The sequence below is a fragment of the Dermatophagoides pteronyssinus genome, unplaced genomic scaffold, assembly GCF_027571235.1.
Source record: "Dermatophagoides pteronyssinus isolate colony J.1.1.1.1 unplaced genomic scaffold, Derpt_VIB-CSIC_2022.12 sq0024, whole genome shotgun sequence".
Classification (NCBI taxonomy): domain Eukaryota; kingdom Metazoa; phylum Arthropoda; class Arachnida; order Sarcoptiformes; family Pyroglyphidae; genus Dermatophagoides; species Dermatophagoides pteronyssinus.
In genome coordinates, this window is record NW_027461548.1 from 368,598 (window position 1) to 389,781 (window position 21,184).

A 21,184-nucleotide genomic window follows, 5' to 3' on the forward strand; every position below is an offset into this window, starting at 1 on the left:
ATGATAACGCAGAATCAAATATTACCAAAAAAAATATGTTTTCTGTCATTGTTGTTGTTGTTGCGTAGGCGTTAAAATATCTGTTTTTGTGTCTGCGAAAAAAATCAAAATTTTCCTTCACAAAAAAAATTGAATCAAGAATTGCGAAAATTGAATCAAGAATGTTTTGTTTCGGTAATAAAATCTTCATAAGTTTTAGCCAGAAAAAAAATACATCTGGATTGCAAAACAACGAATGTTGAGGATCGCAAAGTGTTAATGATGAGGGAAAAATCATCTGGTTTTTTCTCGTTTGGTTTCAGATTTTTTTCTGTTTTGTTTTGGTTCAGCAAACATCATCATCGAGAATAATCTGGAATTTCTTTTTCTTCTTCAAAATGGAATGGTTTTCTCTTCTTTTGATGATGATTTTCTATCAAACGAAAAATTTAATGAAGAGAGAAAATTTCCCCAAATAAAAAAAAACTTTCCCGAAAAAAATAAGGAAATTGATTTTGGAACAATTTCCAATAAACTTTCCAATAAACTTTCTCTTCATATTCAAATCATCATCAAAAAAATTATTGACCTTTTTTTCTCTTTCCACTCTTGTTTTGAAATTATCCTTGATATAATTATTCAAAAAAAAAGATTGTAAAATAATTATCATTTTAAAAAAATCAAAAATCAAATCAAATCATAATTAGGCCAATATAATTTTTTTCATCAAGTTTTTGTTTTGCGAAATGATTTTGTTGTTGTTGTTGTTGTTATTGCACCAACAACCGGATAAGTTTGCGGTTTTTCAACAGACAGACAGACAGTCGAAAGTGAGGGAGAGAGAAAACTTGTTTAAATCATCGGGGAAGAGAGAGAAAGAAATTGTTTAAGAAGGAAATCATCATCATCAAATGATGATTTAATAACCAATGTATAATGTGTGTATCATTGGCCATCCATAAAAAACGATCATCAATGAAAACAAAGAGAGAAGGATTTTTTTTTTTTGTTGTTGTTGTTTGAATTTGGATCGAGGATTGAAACAAGGATGTTAAAAACCAAATTTTTTCATATATTAAACGACGAGTTGATTGAAAGAGAGAGAGAGAGAGAGAAAGAAATTTTCACATCAAAATGAAAAAAAAAATATTTATTTTTGGCGAGATGATTCGAAAGAAAGAAGAGAAAAGTGAAAGTGAAAATGAAAGTTATCATCATTTTTACCATAAATCGTTCCACATCCACATCATCATTTTTGAATTTCGAACGTTTTTTTTCAACTTTCGAACGTTTTTTTTTACCATTTCGAACGTTTTCAACACCAAAAGCAACATCCGTAAATCCCGTTAAACCCGAATTTTCCCAAATTTCCCGAAATCATGGGATTCATCAAAACGGAAATACGTTCCGAATCGGATTTAAAATCCAAACCTATTGTTGAAAATGCTGATGGTGATTATGATGATTCAACAACCACAACGACAACAACAACAACAACAACAACAATCATAAATGATAATGATGATGAAAAATTTGATTGGCATAATCAAGAATTGAAATGGAAAAATATCTTGTTGTTGGGTATATGGCATTTAGCAACAATAGGTTTTTATTGTTATGCATGTGTAAATGATTTTAAAATTCAAACAATTTATTTTGCTGTTGCTATTGGTATGATGTCCGGTATTGGTACATCAGCTGGTTCACATCGTTTATGGTCACATCGTTCATATCGTGCACGATGGCCATTAAAACTTTGGTTACTAATGTTTCAAGCAATCACTATGAATGGTTCAGCACTGTCATATGCACGTGATCATCGTACACATCATAAATACTCGGATACAGCTGGTGATCCAAAAAATCCAACACGTGGTTTATTTTATTCACATATTGGTTGGTGGTTATTGAAAAAAACTGATGCTGTTATCGATGGTGGTAGACAATTAGATTTTTCTGATCTTTATCGTGAACGATTGGTTTATCTTCAACATAAATATTATCTACCAATATTCATTATATTTGGTGTTCTAATACCATGGTCAATACCGGTGTTTGGTTGGAATGAAGATCCATGGATGTCATTTGGTTTAGTTGTTGTTTTACGTATAACAATCGTACTACATCATTTATTTACCGTTAATTCATTGGCACATTATTTTGGCTATCGACCATATGATTTTCGTATCCGACCGGCTGATCATCGGTTTGTTAATTATATTTCATTCGGTGAAGGTATACATAATTATCATCATGTATTTCCATATGATTATCGTATAAATGAACGTTCACAATGGGAACTGTTTAATCCACCCGGTATGTTTATCCAATTAAATCGTTTAATTGGTTTAGCATATGATTTAAAAGTAGCATCACCATCAGTAATTGCTGGTGTTGTTCGACGTCGTGGTGTTCAACCAATTCGTGATCAAAAACGAAGTCTTACATTTCGTATTGGTAATGCATTATTTGATTGGACTGTTGGAATACTTGTTGGTGCATGGGCTGCATATCCATTGATTGCATTTAAATTGCTTACAGGTCGTACAATTGGTTAACAAAAATAACCAAGTCCGGAAAAAAATCCGGAAAACCAAAAACCTTTAAAAAAATCAATATTTTTCCCCAGATCTAACCCAGTCAAACCAGAAAAATTTCGATAATTCTTACTTGTCAAATTGCAATAATAATACCCAATTTTATCTATGTGATGTCTGTGTTTTAAAAAAAAATTAAATTCAAAAAAATAAAATTTTTAAAAATTTTTAAATTTCCGATTTTAAAATTCTGCTCTCACAAATTCAATGGGTCATGTCATTTATGAACGGAATGATTGAATCATTTTTTTTCGATGATCACATGTCACACATGATTTTTTTTTGCGAATTTTTTTATGCAGATTTTTTTTTGTAAAATTTTTTTTCAAAATTTTCTAAACCCGGATAAGAAAATCGAATTGAAAATCCCATTCGATCGATCAGATCAATTAATTTTCTTTTCTTAATTATGGGATCATTATTGATACGTCGTCTGTTGTGGTTAAAATCATGTCACCATCATCATCATTCATCGTTATTTAGTTCGTTTGTACCTCGACTACGACAATCATCGGCAACAACAATCATTCGACAATTATATAATAATGAAAAATCTAATTATCGATCATTATCATCATCGTCGATATTGATCGTCAGAAATCCATTAATCAATAAAAATCCAATCAATTATGATCGATTATTACCATTACAATTACAATCAACAAGTTTCAATCAATATCGATTTCTATCATCATCGAATAATAATGATGATGGTGAAGATTCTGATCAAACAATATCACCTGTATATCCAACACCACCAACACCAGGTGATCCATCACAATCATCTGCATTATCACCGGTAAATGTACCGGATTATTTTCCATTCGTACCGGTTATACCGATTAATCGTAATCCAGTTTTTCCAAAATTTGTTAAACTTATTGAATTAACTGATCCGAATCTAATTCAATTGATTAAACGTAAAGTTGATCTACGACAACCATATGCCGGTATATTTATGAAACGTAATGATAATGATATGGCTGAAGTTGTTCGTTCATTAGATGATATTTATCCAGTCGGTACATTTGTTCAAATTCATGAACTACAAGATCTTGGTGATCGGATTCGAATTATTGTTATGGCACATCGTCGTATAAGGATTTTGAAACAAATTGATGAAAATGCTGAACAACAGGAGGAATCTGCTGCTGAACAACCATCAAGAAAAAATGGTTCGACAATGATGCGAAAAAAACGTTCACGTCGAAGTTCAGCAACCGCAACAGCTCAAACATCGAATGACGAACAAACGACAACAGATCAAGATATTGCTCAACAACAATCATCGGATTCGGAATCGATGGTGGTTGAAAAACCTAAACCAGTACTAATGGTAGAAGTAGAAAATGTTCAACATGAAGAATTTATTGAAAATCAAGAAATTAAAGCGCTGACGCAGGAAATTGTCAAAACAATTCGTGATATTGTTTCATTAAATTCTTTATATCGTGAACCAATTTTACAATTGATGCATTCTGGACAGAAAATTGTTGATAATCCAATATTTCTTTCGGATTTAGGTGGTACATTATCCGGTGCTGATTCGAATGAGCTACAACAAATTCTTGAAGAAACAAACATCCCAAAACGTCTTTATTTATCATTATCATTACTGAAAAAAGAATATGAAGTTAGTAAATTACAACAAAAAATAAGTAAAGAAGTTGAAGAAAAAGTTAAACAACAACATAGAAAATATATGTTAAATGAACAATTAAAAATTATTAAAAAAGAATTAGGTCTGGAAAAAGATGATAAAGATGCTATTGTTGAAAAATTTCGACAAAAAATCAAAGATTTAATTGTACCACAATCAGCAATGGATGTTATTGATGAAGAATTAAATAAATTATCATTATTAGATAATCATTCATCGGAATTTAGTGTAACCAGGAATTATCTTGATTGGTTAACATCAATACCATGGGGTATAAGTAGCGTAGAGAATTTAGATTTAAAACGTGCTGAAGAAGTTTTGAATGAAGATCATTATGGTATGGAAGAAGTAAAAAAACGTATACTGGAATTTATTGCCGTTAGCCAGCTGAAAGGACACACGCAAGGAAAAATTCTTTGTTTTTATGGTCCACCTGGTGTGGGTAAAACAAGTATTGCTCGATCGATTGCACGTGCATTGAATCGTGAATATTTTCGTTTCAGTGTTGGTGGTATGACTGATGTTGCCGAAATTAAAGGTCATCGACGTACTTATGTTGGTGCTATGCCTGGGAAAATTATACAATGTTTGAAAAAGACAAAAACTGAAAATCCATTGGTATTGATTGATGAAGTGGATAAAATTGGTCGTGGTTATCAAGGTGATCCATCGGCTGCTTTGCTGGAATTGCTGGATCCTGAACAGAATAAAAATTTCTTGGATCATTATCTGGATGTTAATATTGATTTATCGAAAATTTTGTTTATTTGTACGGCAAATGTATTGGATACAATACCCGAACCATTACGTGATCGTATGGAATTGATTGAAGTATCGGGTTATGTTGCTGAAGAAAAACTTCAAATATCAGAGGTGAGTATTTTTTTTGTTTTGGAAAGTTTGCTAATTTCATTTTTTTTCTGATTAGAAATACCTAATACCAATGGCACATAAAGAATCAGGATTATCACCGGAAAAAGTTGAAATAACAAAAAATGCAATCAATTTAGTAATACGTTCTTATTGTCGTGAATCAGGTGTTCGTAATCTACAGAAACATATTGAAAAGGTATGTGATTTTATAATGAAATTTTATCAATTTTGATTTTTTTTAATTGGATTTCCTACCTTGATCAAATAGATTATGCGAAAATCAGCATATAAAATTGTTAATGAAGAATGTAAAAATGTTATTGTTGATGAAACAAATTTACAGGATTTTGTTGGTAAACCATTGTTTGTTAAAGATCGTATGTATGATGAAACACCACCAGGTGTTGTTATGGGTTTAGCATGGACATCACATGGTGGTTCAACATTATATATTGAAACAACTGTACATCGTAAATTGGATTTATCCAAATCGATAGCTGTTGATGATAATGATCGATCTACAAGCGATAAACAACAACAACAAGGTTCATTTGTATTGACTGGACATTTGGGTGATGTAATGAAAGAAAGTGCAAATATTGCCTATACATTTGCCAAATCATTCATGTTGAAACGATCTTCATCAGAATTGGCTTCAGAATTTTTACAACGTGCTCATATTCATTTACATGTACCGGAAGGTGCAACACCAAAAGATGGTCCAAGTGCTGGTTGTACAATGGTTACAGCATTATTATCATTAGCAATGGAAAAACCAGTTCGTCCAAATTTGGCTATGACTGGTGAAATATCATTAACAGGTAAAATTCTGCCTGTTGGTGGTATTAAAGAAAAAGTTATTGCCGCTAAACGTGTTGGTGTCGATACAATTATTCTACCTGATGATAATCGAAAAGATTTTGCCGATCTACCTGATTATATTCAGGATGGATTAACTGTTCATTTTGCTAGCTATTATGAACAGGTTTTCGATATTGCCTTTAATTATTAAATATTTTTTTTGTAGATTTCTATTTTTTAATTTTTATTTTGATTGTTGTTGTCGTTTGTAAATAAAAAAAAATTTTGATTGAAATATTCGAAATGTAACGAACAACAAAATCGATAGTATCGATAGTAATGTGATACAATGTGTGAGCTGGCATTTCGGATTTTTCAATTTTTATTTTATTTTTTCTGAAAAATAATTTTTTAATTGAGGATTTTTAACAAAAAAACAAAAATACAAAAATGTCAACCGGACCGGATAATCTTTTTGATTTGAAAAATTCATTCTATCTTGGTAATTGGCAACAATGTTTGAATGAAGCGGCTAATGTTAAGGTAAGGATTTTTTCATTACGAGTTTGTTTTTTTTGATTGAAAATTTTTTATCGATGACAGACAACAACCGATGAACAAAAATTAGAACGAGATGTATTCATGTATCGGGCATATTTGGCACAGAAAAAATTCAATGTAGTTTTAAGTGAAATTAATCAATCATCACCACAACCATTGAAAGCGGTTCGATTATATGCCAGATATTTATCATCATCATCAACATCGTCGGTGGATGAAATTCTAGCCGAATTGGATTCAAATCAAACCCTATACATGGATGATTGTTATTCATCGCTTTGTGCTGCAGCCATTTATTTTCATGAAAAAAATTATGAAAATGTTTTGAAAATTTTGAATAATTCCAATGATATTGAATGGTAATTATATCGAATCTGAATCTGATGATTTTGAATTTAATTTTTTAATGATTTTTTTTTCTTGGTTGAAACAACAGTATGGCTGCAACCGTACAAGCATTACTTCATTTGGATCGTTTAGACTTGGCCCGTAAAGAACATAAACGAATGTGTCAAAAAGATGAATATCATACCCTATCACAATTGGCATTAGCATGGATTAATTTATATTATGGTGGTGAAAAATTACAAGATTCATATTTTATTTATCAAGAATTGAAAGAAAAATTCGGTCCAACACCATTATTGTTGAATGGTCAGGCAACTGCGTTGATTTGTCAAAATCGTTGGGAAGAAGCTGAACAATTAATTGTGGAAACAATTGAAAAAGATTCAAATTATACTGAAGCGATTATTAATCAAATGTTATTGGCAAATTTACAAGGAAAATCATTAGAATTAATAAATAGATTTATTAATCAATTAAGTGATCGACAATCATTGGATCAAACATTTTATAATGATTTTCAAATGAAACAAAATGAATTTAATAAAATTGCTAAACAATATCAAATTGTTTAGCATAATGATCGATAATTGATCAATAATCAATCGATCAAGTTTGTAATCGATAATCAAAAAATAAAAATAAAAGTACAGTTTTTTATGATTTGCGATAAATTTTTTTCGGGAGAAAATTTTTTTTTGTTTTCGGAAAAATTTCCAGAACTTTTTTGTTTACCGGAACCAAATGATTGATTATCATCATCGACGAAGACATTACAGCTACATTGACGCTGGTGATGGTGATAAGTTTTTTTTTTTTTTTTTTTTTTTTGGTTCAAAGTTTCACTTGTTGAAAATGAAGAAACTAGCCAGGGTGAAAATAGCGAAAAGTCTCAAGAGCGAAACTCGAATAATCCGGTTTGTCTGTTATTCGTGGAATTTTAAAAATTTTTGTTTTTTTTCTGATTTTTGTTTTGTCAATTTCAAAAAAATTTGAAAAATTAAAAAAAAACAAACTTTGGTCATCAGTTTTTTCAAGCATGGCATTCAACAAAAATGATGTCATCGGATAAATCAAAATCAATCGATCGATTGATTTGGCTTCGAATGTTGTCTTTTTTTTCCAAGTTTTGAAATGAAAACACCACAAACATCGATTTTTTAAATTAATTTTTTTTTGAAAATTGTGAAAATTTAATATATATTTTTGAATCCACGAACATTGGCGATCCAGATGTTGATGATGAATAGACGATGATGATGACGTTTGACTTTAAAATCCTAATGACAACGGTAAATGACAATTTCTTTGCTTTCTTGTTTTTGTTTATTTATTTTTGTTGATTTCGCTATTTTTTGATTTCTTTTCTTCTTTCCTGCCTGAACAAAGTCTTTTGATATCATTAATTGATATCAATCGAATATGAATACCAAAAAAAACAAAGGTTCAAAGTTTGATTTGATTTTTTCGATAAAAATAAAATCTCGCTGCTAAAATTGAGTTTTTAGAGTTTTTTTCTGGTTATCATTTCTCTCCATTATATTTAAACCGATCAATCAAACAACCAAACATCGAACCATTTGATTTGATTTGTTTTGCCAGAAAAAAAATCAAAAATCAATTTTTTTGTCCTTTACATTGAATTTCTTTACTTTTTTTTTAAAAAAAAAAACGAATGTTGTTCATTAATTATCAATCGCACTACATTTTGATTGAAATTTTCTTTTTGTTTTTTCCTATTACATAAATGTTGTTCATTTGATCATCATGGCTAAAAGATTCAGCGACGATTGTCAATGTTTAACAAACAACAATTCGATATTGCATTCTCTTGACGACGACAACGACAACAACAATAACGATCATCAAAAGCATCAGAAACAATCATCATCATCAGCTGGACTGATTGATAATGTTGATCAACAACAACAACAACAAATCAATATCGATAATATCGATTTATTAATGATCATCAATAATCAACAATTGAAACGAAAAATAACAATAAATAATAATTTCCATCAATCGGTTATTTGATGAAAACCTTTTTGTTTTGTTTTGTTTTGTTCTGTTTGTTTTCATTGAATTTTTGTTGATCGATTTTTGTTTCGTTTGAAAAAATGTCTCCAACCACCGGACAATCGTCTTCTTTATCATCATCGCCATCATCGGTAAATCAACCATCAACATCATCATCATCAATTTCGAATCATTCTGATGACCATCATTATCAACAACAACAACAACAACAATTATATCAACAACAACAACAAGATCCATATCAATTTTATCCATATAGTTTTTATCATAATAATAATCCAAATAATGATAATCAACAACAACAACAACAACTATTACAACAACAACAACAACATGATGAATATGAAAAAATTGATCTATTAGGACAACCGACAACATTATATCAAAATCGTTCCGTTTCGATAATAAATTGTGAATATAAATTAAAAGAAAAATATCCACATATGATTACATTGATATTTTTTTTCATCATTTATATAACCATTATATTGTTGGGTGCATCATTGTTTATGGCATTTGAAGCAAAAGCTGAACAACGTTTACGTGATCAAATTATGAATAAACAACAATTGTTTCTACAACAGAATCAATGTGTTGATTGTAAGTTTGATTGATTGACTTTTGATCTTTGATTTTTGATTTTTGATTTTTGAAAATTTAGCTAAAGAATTGAAACAATTCATCAAAAGCGTAATCATTACCTATGATAAAGGTGTTAATTTAGCGTTGCTCAATGATCTAGTCGATACAATGTTAATGACGAATAATGATGGCCAAAGTGTTAATAATAATAATGATTTAATGAAAAAAAATGTTTCGAAAATGATTGTTGAAAATATTATCCAGGATAATAATCCTGAAAATGTTATTGAAGAAATTATTGTTACCGAACAACGTAAACAACCTGTAATCAAACAACAACAACAACAGCAATTAAAATCTGAACAATCAGAAGAAGAAGGTCAAAGGGTTAAAACATCAACATTAATTGTACCTGTACAAATGTCAAATTGGGAATTTGGTTCAAGCATGACTTATGTTGCAAGTGTTGTCACTACAATTGGTTATGGTCATGTTACACCGATTACGAATGAAGGAAAAATTCTGACCATTGTTTTTGGTGCAATATCCATACCATGTACACTGTTATTTCTTTCAATAATCATATCAATGATACGTGATGGACCAATCAAACAGATTGAAGTATGGCTAATAAAACTTTTCGGTTATTTTACCGATGAAATAACATTATTGAAAATACGTTTTCTTCACCTATTTATCGTTACAATCGTACTATTTTCTGCTTTGATAATCTTACCGGCTTTTTTATTCAAACAAATGGAATCACAATGGACATTTTTGGATTCATTTTATTATTGTTTCATTACGATTACAACTGTTGGCCTTGGTGATTATGTACCAGGGCAAAATTCAATGCAAGAAAATCGTACCTGGTACCTTATTAGCATTGTTATTTATATGTATTTTGGTCTCTGTCTAATGATGTTATGGATCGCCTTGGTACTACGGATACCATATTTTAATTTTAAAACTTTTTTGGTTATTGAAGAACCTGAATTATTAGAACGTAAATTAATTAATGAACAATTACGTAATCAACAACGTTGTCAACATCAATCGATGGATGATGATGTTACCGATGACGATGATGATGATAATGAAAAAACACCATTAGTAACATCAACATCATCACCACCATCATATTCATTAATGATGAACATGGCTGCATCAACATCACGATCATCATCTGCATCATCGGCATCGTCGTTGATGAATAATCCGATTGCGTCCACATCTGCATCACCGCCATCTACATCATCATCATCGGGTTTATCTCACCTGCATCCATCATCTTCATCATCAACATTCAATCATAATCATCATCATCATCATCATCAACAACAGAATCGAACGTTGATGTTGACAACAACGATCAATCAAGAAAATCATAGACATATCAATAATAATAATAATAATAATTTTGTTTGATTTTTTCTTCGAATCTTTCTTTCTTCAAAAATTATTATTAACGAAATGATTTTTTTTAAAATATATTTTTCTTTGTGATTTTTTTTTCAAAAATGATGATCATGAATGACAACAACAAAATGAGAATTTTTGTAATTGAATTTATAATGATATTTTTTTTTGTGTGTGGATAATTTACCTACGACGATAATATATTATTATTATTATGTTTGTTTTGATTTAAATTTTTTTTGAATTTTCCGTGACGATGATTTGATGATGATAATTGATGATTTGATGATGGTAGAAGTTGTTTGAAACAAAAAAGATGTTAAACTTCATTCGGTATGATTGATTCTTCATTACTATTCATCATTATCATTGAATTTGCCGGTGAATGATGATTATGATTATGATAATTATTATTATTAAATAATTTTGGTTTAAGTTTACAAGCACAATGATGTGGTGCATTAACAAAACCCCATTGTGCTTGTCGTTCATTACCATTGTCGTTACTGTTATCGCCACCATTATTATCATCATTATTAATCGGTTTATAATACATATACATCCAACCATAACGTTCAGTACATTCGGATTCAAATAATGGTGATATACCTAAACATTTACCATGATTTTTTGCACAACGATATGTAAAAACAAATTGTTGCATATCTTTTTCCTGTATTACTTTCACTTTATTATCGAATAGATCATGTGTATCGATTATCTGAAAAAAAAATTTTTTTCGGGAAAAAAAAGAATGTTATTCGAATTCGAATTCGAATGTTTTTTAAATTTTGTCTTGTTCATAAATGATAGGACATACCTGTTCCCATTTTTCTTTTGTTTCACAAATCTCTTCCGATGGTAATTGTTCACGTTTTTCTGAATTTTTCTTTCTTTTTATTTTCATTATCATTTTTGGTTGTGTTGTTGTTGTTGATGATGATCGAAATGTATGATGATTATGTTTATGATTAAGGCTATTCGAATGATTATGACGATTATTATTATCATCATTATCATCAGCAAAAATCGTTGTTGTTTCATTATCAAATGGCATAATTGATTCATATTCCAAAATATGATGATCAGGATTATAATTGGATGGTGGTGGTGTTGAACCAACCCATAAATATTGCTGATGTAATGCCGGATGATTTTCAATATGATCACTGTAAAAAAAAAGGTAAAAATTTTTGAAATATGGAAAAGTTTTTTTTGTTGTTCAACTAACTTTATCATTGCTAAACGTTCTTTTAGCTCATCCATCGGTATTAATTGATTTTCCAGAATTTCATGAACATATGATTTAATAATCAATTTGATCACTTGATTATTGGCCAATGTTGTTTGTTGTTTACCATTGTAATCGGTTTCGGTAGTCGTCATCGATGATTCTAAAATCAGAAAAAAAATGAATTTCGATTTGGATTAAAGACAAAGAAACAACAAAGAAAAAAACTAACTTGTCATGGATAAAAGAATAAAGATTAATATAGGCAATTTGATTGCCAAACAAAATAGAAAAATCTTAATCAATAACATTGTTATTTCAAAAAAAATTCAAAAAAAAAAACAGAAAAAATTCAAAAGATTTTCAAAAATATCGATTGAGCTTTGGCACGATATGTGTTGAATTCAATGGAATTAATAATAATGATCCATTATCGAAGAAAAATGAAAATGTTTGCCAACAACAACAACAACAGAAAACATCGATTTTTATATACCTGGCCAAAATTATTCATCACGAATGACCAATTTGAAGAAAAAGAAAAACTTTCTGAAGGAAATGGTTATCGGAAATTTGACGTAAGAACAACAAATATTACCAACCTACCTACGTAAATTGTATAAAATAGATTATCCAAATGGCTGATGTCCTTGTGGAATAATTCATAAAAATTCTTTTTTTTTCTTGATCGATTCCAAGAAAGAAAAAAAAAGAAGAAAAAATTCAATTTATGGACATTGATAAATTGTTTCAACCAACAATTTGAATCAATCGACTAACCGATCGTCAACAACAACAACAACCACCACCGAACAAAAAAATGACACAAGGTAGATAAACATTCCAGGTTAAAATGAGAGAAAAAAACATTACACACAAACATTATTTTGACAAGAAATTGATTTCCGATTTTATTTTATTTTATTTCATTTCATTCTGAAGTTTTTTTTTGAAAAAAGAGAGATAGAGATAAAGAAACTATTTTTACGAAGAAACTTGAACATTTTTTCATTAATCATCGAGAAAATGAAAACATTGAAAAACCTTCTATGTTGTTGTTGTTTGAAGATGCTGTTGTTGTGCCATCAAAATGTTTGTCAATTTGAATAAACTGAAGATAATCATTAATAATTATCATTAATGGTTTCGTAAACCATTGTCACTAAAAACCATTTGATAAATTGTTGTAATGGAAATTTTTGTGTAACATAGTTAAAATAACCGATAAAAATACCGGCAAGAATATCACCGAAAAAATGACGACCATATAATACACGTGAAACGGTTACAGCGAATGCCCATGGCCATATGAAAATCATTAAAATTGGAAATTGTTTTGATAAAATTAATGCCAAATAAATTGAACGTGATGCATGTCCAGATGGAAATGATAATTTATCCACTGTAATCCATGCATTTTCAGCTTGTGGTGCATATGATGGACGTCGTCGACGACAAAATGCTTTTGCCAATGCAATATAAACAATATCGATTAATAAACCGATTAATAATTCAATCCAAAAATTATTATCGCTTGTAGTGAATGTAAATAATGTAATCAATGCTAACCATGGTATACCATGACATGAATATTCCAATATTTGTAGATAACGTTTTTTAATTTGAAAATTATGTTGACCAATACGATAACATTGATAGGATAATTTTTGATCCAAAATTGTTAATTTTTCTTGTAATTTTTTCATGACCATTTTTGTTTTCCGATTTCTGTATTGACAATAGAGATAGAATTAGATTCGGATTTGAATTGAAAAATGATGGTGATTTGACATTCAAATAAACGAAAGAAATGAAAGGAGGAAAACTCGACAGGCAAAATATTTTTAGATCATCAACGAACAACAAAACCGACAATAAATTGTCGTAGTGGTGTTAATGTTGATAATGAGAGTGATAATAAAATATGATGACAATTTACATACCAAATATACAATGCAAATTATAAGGAGAAAGAAACAAAAACAAAGAAATCTTTTATTTCGTCAAAAAACTAAAAATTTTGATAAATCAATTTTGTTCGTTAAATTAATAATAATGTACACAGAGAGAAATAATTTGCGTAACGTCCTTTTTGGACTCTACTTTTCACTTCGCTACTTAGGTGGTTTCATCAACAGATGGCGCTGACTTTAATTTTTTAATATTAAAATTGAAACGCTCCTGTTCAAAAGTTGCAGCAATATTTTTCATGAAAAAATTTATTTTTTCTTCTGAATTTTTTCTTTTCTGATTCTTTGGGTTCTTTATTTGATTCTTTTCGGATTCTTTTTTAATTTTTATTTTATTTTCTTCTCTTTGGCTTTTGGTCCTGCTTCCTTTGGGAAATTTATTATTAATTATTAAATTCAAATGAAACCTTTTTGTGTTTATGTTGAAAGGAGCGGCCGGGATTCGAACCGATGACCGAATTTGATTTTTCCGATATTTGCCTTAATCTCGTTTCAAAAGCTTGATTTCTTATCGAGAACGCCAAAGATATGCCCAAACCCGTTTAAACCAAATGTTAGATCGACATTTAGATTAAGGAAATTCTTTATATTTCGGATCAGTTATAAAATTATGTATTATTTGTTGTGCATTCCGATAATAATAATAATTAATAATTAAAAAACTTCAATTTTGAAAAAAATTCAAGTTCGGCTTCGACTTCAAAAATTTTTCAGATTTCGATTTTAATTTTGAAAAAATTTTCAGAGTCCGATTTTAACATTAAAAATTTTTTAAGATTGACTTCGACTGAAAATTTTTCAGATTTCTGCTTTGACTTAAGGGAATTTTTTTAAAAAATTTGGCTTTGGACTTTAAAAATTTTTTAGTTCGATTTTAATTTTGAAAAAATTTTCAGAGTCCGACTTCGACTGAAAAATTTTTAAAGTTCGACTTCGACTGAAAATTTTTCAGATTTCGGCTTCGACTTAAGGGAATTTTTTAAAAACTTCGGCTTTCGACTTTGAAAATTTTTTAAAGTTCGACTTCGACTTCGAAAAATTTTTAAAGTCAGATTTTAACATTAAAAATTCGACTTCGACTTCGAAAAAATTTTCAAAGTCCGATTTTAACATTAAAATTTTTTTAAAGTTCGACTTCGACTGAAAATTTTTCAGATTTCGGCTTCGACTTAAGGGAATTTTTCAAAATTCGACTTTAATTTTTTAAATTTTAATGATTTTGTCACTTGATCTCGCTATTTCAACAGTTTTTGTATTCGATTTGTTTCAACAGACGACTTTCGAATGAAAATTTTGAAAATTGTGTCATGTGATCGCGCTATTTCGACAAAAATAGTCAAAAAATGTTAAAAAAGTCTAAATTATTTCTCTCTGTGTAGAAGTACGCATGCTCATATCGAACATCATTGTTGAAAATCAGCTGACAACTCGATTGACATCTTGAAGCTCAAATTTTTTAAAAAAATCAATTTTTCATTTTCATTTTCATTTTCTTTCTTTCTTACCAACAACAAGATAATCTTTTTTTTCTGAAAATGGATGATCCGATTAAGCAAGAATCTAAACAGCAGCTACAACAACAACAACAACAATCAGAAATATCGTCAACAGCGGAACAACAATATCGAACAAGCGATTTGAATATAAATTTTCTATCACAAATTTATGAAATATTACGATGGTAAGTTTGAAACAAACAAAAAAAACATGAAAATGATTAAATTAACTGAACTTTTTTTCTTGTATAAAAAAAATAGTTTGGAAAAAGAAACACAAGAAAATTTTGTAGCAAAAACTGGTAACAAATCAACATCGTCATCATCATCATCATCATCATCGACAACACAATCATCAACTCAATCAACATCCGAATATATCACGAAATTAAACAATTTACGTGAAACATTTGAACAATTTCGTCAACAAATCCCACAAGTATCTGGTTCGAATGTATCAAAAGAAGAACAATTACAAACATTACGATCATTACGACAGCAATTAATAATGAAAAAAGATTTATTATTAAAATATAAAAATAGTTCATTTGTTGATCATTTACAATCAGGAATATCATCGCAACAACAATCAACTAATAATAATAATAATAATATCATTAAATCATAAAAATTTGTAAATTAAAAAATTTAAAAAAACATAATTTTTTAAAACAAACATATTGCTTTGGCTATTTCTTTTATCCAAAAATCACAGAGTTATTACTCAATGTTATTGTTGAGTTTTGGTTCATCATCCGATAATGATGATGATGATGATGGTTGTTGTTGAGGTTCTTTGGGTAAAAAATGTACACTAGATGCCAATTCAGTTTGATTAAATTGTCGAAGATGAACTAAAATATGTAGATTTAATTCTTCCGGGCGACTTAGATAAGGATAATTACCACCTGATTTAAGATGTGCTAATCGTGCTTCTGGATACATTTTATACATTTCAATACGTGTTTGTTCACTATTTGAACATTCATCAAATACATCGATTATTGTAATCGTTAGTGATTGAAGTGATTCAGGTTGAACATAATTTTCAGTTAAATTTAAATGTAAACGTGCTACTAATTGTCGATGTGTTAATGATGATAATTTCCGGGACATAAATTCATATGCTGAATGTATTCGTTCATCAGCATCGACAGGTATTCGATTTGCAATGAATAATTTTCGTAATACTGATGTTGGATTTATCCATATCCTAAATGAAGAAAAAAAAATGAATGGGGTTAATTTTCGGGGAAAAAAAATATTTTGAATGACTTACAGTGGAATAGTGTTTACAAAACGAAATCTTGTTGTATCGGCAAATGAATTACAAAGAATTAATGATGCAATACGTTCAGGATATTTTTCGGCAAATTTTTGTGCTAAAAATCCACCTAATGATGCACCGAAAATATGTACACGACGTATTTGAAATGAATGGAGGAAACGTTCGAAACCAATATTGAATTCATCGATAGAAAAATAATCCGGATATTCAGCTGCAATAACACGATGTCCACGATCCGATAGATATAATAATTGTTGAAAAAAAATATCAGCTGTACCACTTACTGGTGGTAAAAATATTATTGGACAATCAATTTGTTTTGGACCACATTCATATATTGTCCATAAATTATTACCATCATTATCATCCAATGCATGACGTTTTAATGCAATTTGGCTACGAAATTTACAATATTGATCACTAGTTTCAATTGATTCGAATGTAATTGATTTCGTTGTTGATGATGATGATTCTTTTTGATCATTTTCCAAATTTTTTACATTCGAATTATATCCAATTAAATTAAATCTATTGATTTTATTAAGAAAAAAGTTATTCATTTTTTTTCTGTGATTGATTACAAAACAAACAAAATATGATTACATTTTTTCTGCCATTCGCGATCGATCGACTAAACAAGTGAAAACACTAAGAGATAAAAACGTTTACATAATCAAGTTACAAAAAAAGATTTTTTCGGGGCGTTTTATTATTTTAAAGTGTTTTTAAAAAATTGATTTGAAATCAAAGTTTTTTGGTTTTTTGTCAAATTCCAAAAAAAAATATTGATTCAAAAATGATAAACAAAAGAAAAATTTCAAAACCATTCAGAGTGTATATAGTGTCGCGTTGAGTGTAAATAGAAATTTCGAAAAAAGTGACTAAAAAAATTTGAGTTTATTTAGTTTTTCTCAAAATTAATTAATAATTAATAATTTACAAAATACAACTAATTAATTTACAGAATATATATTCTAAAAAAAAAATTTTAAAAACTATGATAGAACAAAAATTGTTGATGATCCCTGTAATGTGACCGAGAAAAAAAAAATACAAGTTCGACGATAAACAAACAAACACAAAAAGTTAATAAATTAAACAAATTCAAAAAAAAATTGATCAAACCCGGTATATATTTGGTGTTCGGCTAGAATGGCACTTGTGAATTTTGGTTTCTTTGAATAAGTGATTGTCAGATGATTGAAAAGTTTCAATTCAATTTTGATTGATCATTTTTGGCTATTGATTGTCTTGATAATGTTATTTTCGTTTCATCATCCATATCATACCTTGGCAAATTAATACCTTTAATAAGATCGGCTGCTTTTTCACCAATCATTATGATCGGTGCATTTGTATTGCCCGATACAATCCTAGGCATTATTGAACCATCAGCAATACGTAAACCACTAATACCACCTAGAACACGAAGTTCAGGATCAACAACGGCTGTTGGATCCCATGGTGCACCCATTTTAGCCGTTCCAACTGGATGATAAATTGTTGCCGTATAACTTCTTGCAACACAAGCTAAATATTCATCACTCCACATTTGATAATGTTCACAACCAGGAAAAATTGTTTCAAATAAACGTGCATTCATTTTTTGATATGCCGGTGTTAGGCCAACAGCAATCGATATTTTCATTGCATCAACCATTTTCAATATATCTTTTGGATGTGTTAAATATTTTGGATCGATTATAGGTGGATCATATGGATTTGATGAACGAAGTTTTATATAGCCAACACTTTCCGGACGTAACATAACTGGATAAACAGAAAATGAATCTGTTGTTATATAAGGTTGATAAACTTGTCGCCATAATTGTCTGGTTAGTCCTTGTACACGACGAAATGTTTGACCATCATCAGATGATGGACCACCACTAACTAAATGTATTTCAAAATCAGGATAATCAGCCGTTTTATTAGCATATTTTGTATTGATAAAACCAAGACCTTCAACACCACCTAATGCAGTTAAAGGACCTGTTGAATGGATGGATTTTGTGTAATGGAAGAATTAATGAAAAACCCAAATATCGAAACAAACAAAAAAACAACATACCACGACCAGAAGCAAAATAAGATAATAAATTTGGTATAGTAACAACTCTTCTTTGTACGAATGAATATTTTGCATCAACTTGAAAATGTATACCACCTGGATAAATATGATCTTGAAGATTTTCACCAACCGGTAGATCAGCAATAACAGGTATACCAAGTGCTTGTAAATGATCTTTTGGTCCAACACCGGATAACATTAACAATTGTGGTGTATTAACAGAACCGGCTGAAATTATAATTTCTTTACGTGCCAAAACCATATGTGTTAATGCAAAACGATCAAATTGTACACCAATAGCACGACGATTTTCATTGAATAAAATACGTGTAACATATGCAAATGTTAACACATGTAAATTTGAACGATCACGAATCGAAGATAGAAATGCTTTAGCAGTTGAACAACGTGCACCACGACGTATTGTACCTTGCGGTATTACAAAACCAGTTTGTGTTGGTCCATTAATATCGGAATTTGGATAACCTAGGTATTTTCCTGCTTGTGGAAATGCTAACGATATTGGTGTAATATCCGATGGACTTGATACAGTTAAATAACCACCAACACCATGATAACCATTTGATGCAATAATTGGATCACGATTATCTTCTGATTTGATGAAATAAGGTAGAACATTTTGCCAATTCCAACCATAAGCTCCCATTTCTTCCCATTGATCATAATCACGACGATTTCCACGTACATAGAGCATATAATTTAAAACGGATGATCCACCCATTACACGGCCACGTGGCCATCTACTTCGCTGTAGGATGGACAAATTAACCAAAAAAAAAAAATGAATTTTTTAAAAATCAAACTTACTCGATTAATAAGACCAAAACAAGATGTTTGTTGTGGTTCAGTTTGATATGCCCAATCGATTGGTGTCATTTGTAAATTAGCCGCTGCTAATGGTATATCACTGAATAGATTTTCAGAACCACCAGCTTCCAATAATAATACTTTTGTATGATGATCTTCAGATAAACGATTTGCAACAACAGCACCAGCCGAACCGGCACCAATAACAATATAATCATATTCAGGATCCCATGTATTTCTTGATAAAAATGTTGAATGATCAGCAGCACGTATCCATAAAAATGTAGCCAATGGTACCATTGCTGGTAAAAATGGTGCAACATTAAATGTCATCTTTTTTTATTTAAAAAAAAATTGTCGTATGGAACCAACAAACAAAGAGCTTCAAAAGCTCAATATGAAAACACCGAGAAAAAAGAAAAATTTTGTGGACAAAATCAATCTGATGATGATTCAAAATGATGACATTAAAATTTGTTAATTTTTAAGAAAAAATTGAAATAATTTTTGAGAAAAAAAACAACGTTGTTTGGTTTGGCTTGGTTGGTCTGATTGATTGATTAATTTTGAACAAAACAACAAAGAAAAAAACAATGAAATAATTTGATTGATGCTTTTTATTTTCTCGGTTTTAATTATTATAATGATGATAATGATGATGGCAATGGTAATGACAGAAGAAGAAGAAGAAGAAGAAGCAGAAAAAATCGAATGATGATGACATTCGTTCATTCGTTTTAGTCGTTGTCGCTGATGATCACATTGTTCTTAATAGATTTTTTTTTGTTTTTTCGACAAAATTAGCTCATTTTTTTTGCTGTTGTCGTTGCTGTTGTTGTGATAATTTTTTGCAATTAGTCAGACCATTCAAGCTTATTCATTTCAATGATGATGAGATTTACTTCTTGGAGAAAGAAAAAAAGAAAAATAAAGTTGAAATTGAAACACACTTTTGAAGACACACACAATGGTTTCACTTCGATAGTCGATGATCTACTGATCTTGATATATAGTGACAATGTCGACGACCGATAACCAAGACCAAATAAAGACCAAAAAAATTTTGGTTGACGGGAATGAATTTTTGTGTTTTTTTTTGATGTCTCTCTTTTTTTTCTGGTTGTTTTTTCGGGTAATCGAATGAGAATTGTCATTCGAATGACAGAATGAAACAGAAAACCAAAGAAACGGTATTGTTCTTCTTTTTCATTTCGTTTTTTTTGCCATGTTCGAGGTGAGAAAATAACCGAAAGAAAAAACAAGCAAAATTTGTCAAATTTTTCATGTCGAGCAAACAAAATACCTCGTTTTTTTGTTGTTGTTTTTCGTTGTTCTCTTTTTTTTCTCTCGGTCGGTCGGTTTGTTATCGAAAAACCATTCGGTTATCATCTTTATTAATTTTTCACTTTTTTTCGGCATAAAAAAACCAAAATAATTTTCCAT

The 21,184-nt window shown here is 29.7% G+C and overlaps 9 protein-coding genes and 1 long non-coding RNA gene across 11 annotated transcripts; 6 read left to right on the forward strand and 4 right to left on the reverse strand.

Annotated features, from left to right (window-relative positions):
• Positions 1-716: 716 nt before the first annotated feature.
• On the forward strand, positions 717-2,749 carry LOC142645806 (acyl-CoA Delta(11) desaturase-like). Its single transcript, XM_075823137.1, has one exon. It carries the CDS (start codon positions 1,359-1,361, stop codon positions 2,535-2,537), a length of 1,179 nt encoding a protein of 392 aa, XP_075679252.1. The 5' UTR covers positions 717-1,358; the 3' UTR covers positions 2,538-2,749.
• A 110-nt stretch (positions 2,750-2,859) lies between these two features.
• Positions 2,860-6,214, forward strand: Lon (lon protease homolog, mitochondrial). The gene is made up of 3 exons (XM_075823220.1): positions 2,860-5,109; positions 5,165-5,305; positions 5,378-6,214. The coding sequence occupies exons 1-3, from the start codon at positions 2,986-2,988 to the stop codon at positions 6,119-6,121; spliced, it is 3,009 nt and encodes a 1,002-aa protein (XP_075679335.1). The 5' UTR covers positions 2,860-2,985; the 3' UTR covers positions 6,122-6,214.
• A 28-nt stretch (positions 6,215-6,242) lies between these two features.
• Positions 6,243-7,490, forward strand: epsilonCOP (coatomer subunit epsilon). Its single transcript, XM_075823223.1, has 3 exons — positions 6,243-6,453; positions 6,514-6,830; positions 6,908-7,490. The coding sequence occupies exons 1-3, from the start codon at positions 6,361-6,363 to the stop codon at positions 7,389-7,391; spliced, it is 894 nt and encodes a 297-aa protein (XP_075679338.1). The 5' UTR covers positions 6,243-6,360; the 3' UTR covers positions 7,392-7,490.
• A 384-nt stretch (positions 7,491-7,874) lies between these two features.
• Positions 7,875-11,090, forward strand: LOC113798318 (uncharacterized). 2 transcript variants are annotated; one of them, XM_075823222.1, is made up of 4 exons: positions 7,875-8,108; positions 8,595-9,267; positions 9,379-9,456; positions 9,518-11,090. In XM_075823222.1, the coding sequence occupies exons 2-4, from the start codon at positions 8,937-8,939 to the stop codon at positions 10,864-10,866; spliced, it is 1,758 nt and encodes a 585-aa protein (XP_075679337.1). In that variant the 5' UTR covers positions 7,875-8,108; positions 8,595-8,936; the 3' UTR covers positions 10,867-11,090. The 2 variants fall into 2 exon arrangements, with proteins under 2 accessions (XP_075679337.1, XP_075679336.1); XM_075823221.1 differs by having other exon boundaries at positions 8,595-9,456.
• Positions 11,091-11,176: 86 nt separating this feature from the next.
• LOC113798323 (uncharacterized) lies at positions 11,177-12,445 on the reverse strand. The gene is made up of 4 exons (XM_027348844.2): positions 12,321-12,445; positions 12,089-12,251; positions 11,678-12,026; positions 11,177-11,578 (listed from the first exon to the last, which is right to left on the reverse strand). The coding sequence occupies exons 1-4, from the start codon at positions 12,397-12,399 to the stop codon at positions 11,177-11,179; spliced, it is 993 nt and encodes a 330-aa protein (XP_027204645.2). The 5' UTR covers positions 12,400-12,445.
• Positions 11,905-13,321, forward strand: LOC142645839 (uncharacterized). Its single transcript, XR_012846882.1, has 2 exons — positions 11,905-12,040; positions 12,115-13,321. It is a non-coding gene; the product is annotated as an uncharacterized LOC142645839 (long non-coding RNA).
• Positions 12,971-14,262, reverse strand: LOC113798326 (polyisoprenoid diphosphate/phosphate phosphohydrolase PLPP6). Its single transcript, XM_075823224.1, has 2 exons — positions 14,032-14,262; positions 12,971-13,816 (listed from the first exon to the last, which is right to left on the reverse strand). The coding sequence occupies exon 2, from the start codon at positions 13,798-13,800 to the stop codon at positions 13,213-13,215; it is 588 nt and encodes a 195-aa protein (XP_075679339.1). The 5' UTR covers positions 13,801-13,816; positions 14,032-14,262; the 3' UTR covers positions 12,971-13,212.
• Positions 14,263-15,395: 1,133 nt separating this feature from the next.
• MED9 (mediator complex subunit 9) lies at positions 15,396-16,230 on the forward strand. Its single transcript, XM_027348856.2, has 2 exons — positions 15,396-15,739; positions 15,816-16,230. The coding sequence occupies exons 1-2, from the start codon at positions 15,594-15,596 to the stop codon at positions 16,180-16,182; spliced, it is 513 nt and encodes a 170-aa protein (XP_027204657.2). The 5' UTR covers positions 15,396-15,593; the 3' UTR covers positions 16,183-16,230.
• Positions 16,057-17,606, reverse strand: LOC113798321 (maspardin-like). Its single transcript, XM_075823177.1, has 3 exons — positions 17,446-17,606; positions 16,834-17,370; positions 16,057-16,767 (listed from the first exon to the last, which is right to left on the reverse strand). Exons 1-3 carry the CDS (start codon positions 17,457-17,459, stop codon positions 16,275-16,277), a joined length of 1,044 nt encoding a protein of 347 aa, XP_075679292.1. The 5' UTR covers positions 17,460-17,606; the 3' UTR covers positions 16,057-16,274.
• A 114-nt stretch (positions 17,607-17,720) lies between these two features.
• On the reverse strand, positions 17,721-20,322 carry LOC113798314 (glucose dehydrogenase [FAD, quinone]-like). The gene is made up of 3 exons (XM_027348831.2): positions 19,742-20,322; positions 18,914-19,682; positions 17,721-18,834 (listed from the first exon to the last, which is right to left on the reverse strand). Exons 1-3 carry the CDS (start codon positions 20,072-20,074, stop codon positions 18,053-18,055), a joined length of 1,884 nt encoding a protein of 627 aa, XP_027204632.2. The 5' UTR covers positions 20,075-20,322; the 3' UTR covers positions 17,721-18,052.
• Positions 20,323-21,184: the final 862 nt, after the last annotated feature.

Coding starts and splice junctions, on each gene's coding strand:
- LOC142645806 (XM_075823137.1), top strand. CDS start 1,359: ATGGGATTCATCAAAACGGAAATACGTTCCGAATCGGATTTAAAATCC.
- Lon (XM_075823220.1), top strand. CDS start 2,986: ATGGGATCATTATTGATACGTCGTCTGTTGTGGTTAAAATCATGTCAC. Junction 5,110..5,164: donor AAAAACTTCAAATATCAGAG/GTGAGTATTTTT, acceptor TTTTCTGATTAG/AAATACCTAATACCAATGGC. Junction 5,306..5,377: donor TACAGAAACATATTGAAAAG/GTATGTGATTTT, acceptor TTGATCAAATAG/ATTATGCGAAAATCAGCATA.
- epsilonCOP (XM_075823223.1), top strand. CDS start 6,361: ATGTCAACCGGACCGGATAATCTTTTTGATTTGAAAAATTCATTCTAT. Junction 6,454..6,513: donor ATGAAGCGGCTAATGTTAAG/GTAAGGATTTTT, acceptor TATCGATGACAG/ACAACAACCGATGAACAAAA. Junction 6,831..6,907: donor AATTCCAATGATATTGAATG/GTAATTATATCG, acceptor TTGAAACAACAG/TATGGCTGCAACCGTACAAG.
- LOC113798318 (XM_075823221.1), top strand. CDS start 8,937: ATGTCTCCAACCACCGGACAATCGTCTTCTTTATCATCATCGCCATCA. Junction 9,457..9,517: donor ACAGAATCAATGTGTTGATT/GTAAGTTTGATT, acceptor TTGAAAATTTAG/CTAAAGAATTGAAACAATTC.
- LOC113798323 (XM_027348844.2), bottom strand. CDS start 12,399: ATGTTATTGATTAAGATTTTTCTATTTTGTTTGGCAATCAAATTGCCT. Junction 12,027..12,088: donor GAACGTTTAGCAATGATAAA/GTTAGTTGAACA, acceptor TTTTTTTTACAG/TGATCATATTGAAAATCATC. Junction 11,579..11,677: donor CAAAAGAAAAATGGGAACAG/GTATGTCCTATC, acceptor TTTTTTTTTCAG/ATAATCGATACACATGATCT.
- LOC113798326 (XM_075823224.1), bottom strand. CDS start 13,800: ATGGTCATGAAAAAATTACAAGAAAAATTAACAATTTTGGATCAAAAA.
- MED9 (XM_027348856.2), top strand. CDS start 15,594: ATGGATGATCCGATTAAGCAAGAATCTAAACAGCAGCTACAACAACAA. Junction 15,740..15,815: donor ATTTATGAAATATTACGATG/GTAAGTTTGAAA, acceptor TAAAAAAAATAG/TTTGGAAAAAGAAACACAAG.
- LOC113798321 (XM_075823177.1), bottom strand. Junction 16,768..16,833: donor TTTGTAAACACTATTCCACT/GTAAGTCATTCA, acceptor TTCTTCATTTAG/GATATGGATAAATCCAACAT.
- LOC113798314 (XM_027348831.2), bottom strand. CDS start 20,074: ATGACATTTAATGTTGCACCATTTTTACCAGCAATGGTACCATTGGCT. Junction 19,683..19,741: donor GTTTTGGTCTTATTAATCGA/GTAAGTTTGATT, acceptor TCCATCCTACAG/CGAAGTAGATGGCCACGTGG. Junction 18,835..18,913: donor TTATTTTGCTTCTGGTCGTG/GTATGTTGTTTT, acceptor TCCATTCAACAG/GTCCTTTAACTGCATTAGGT.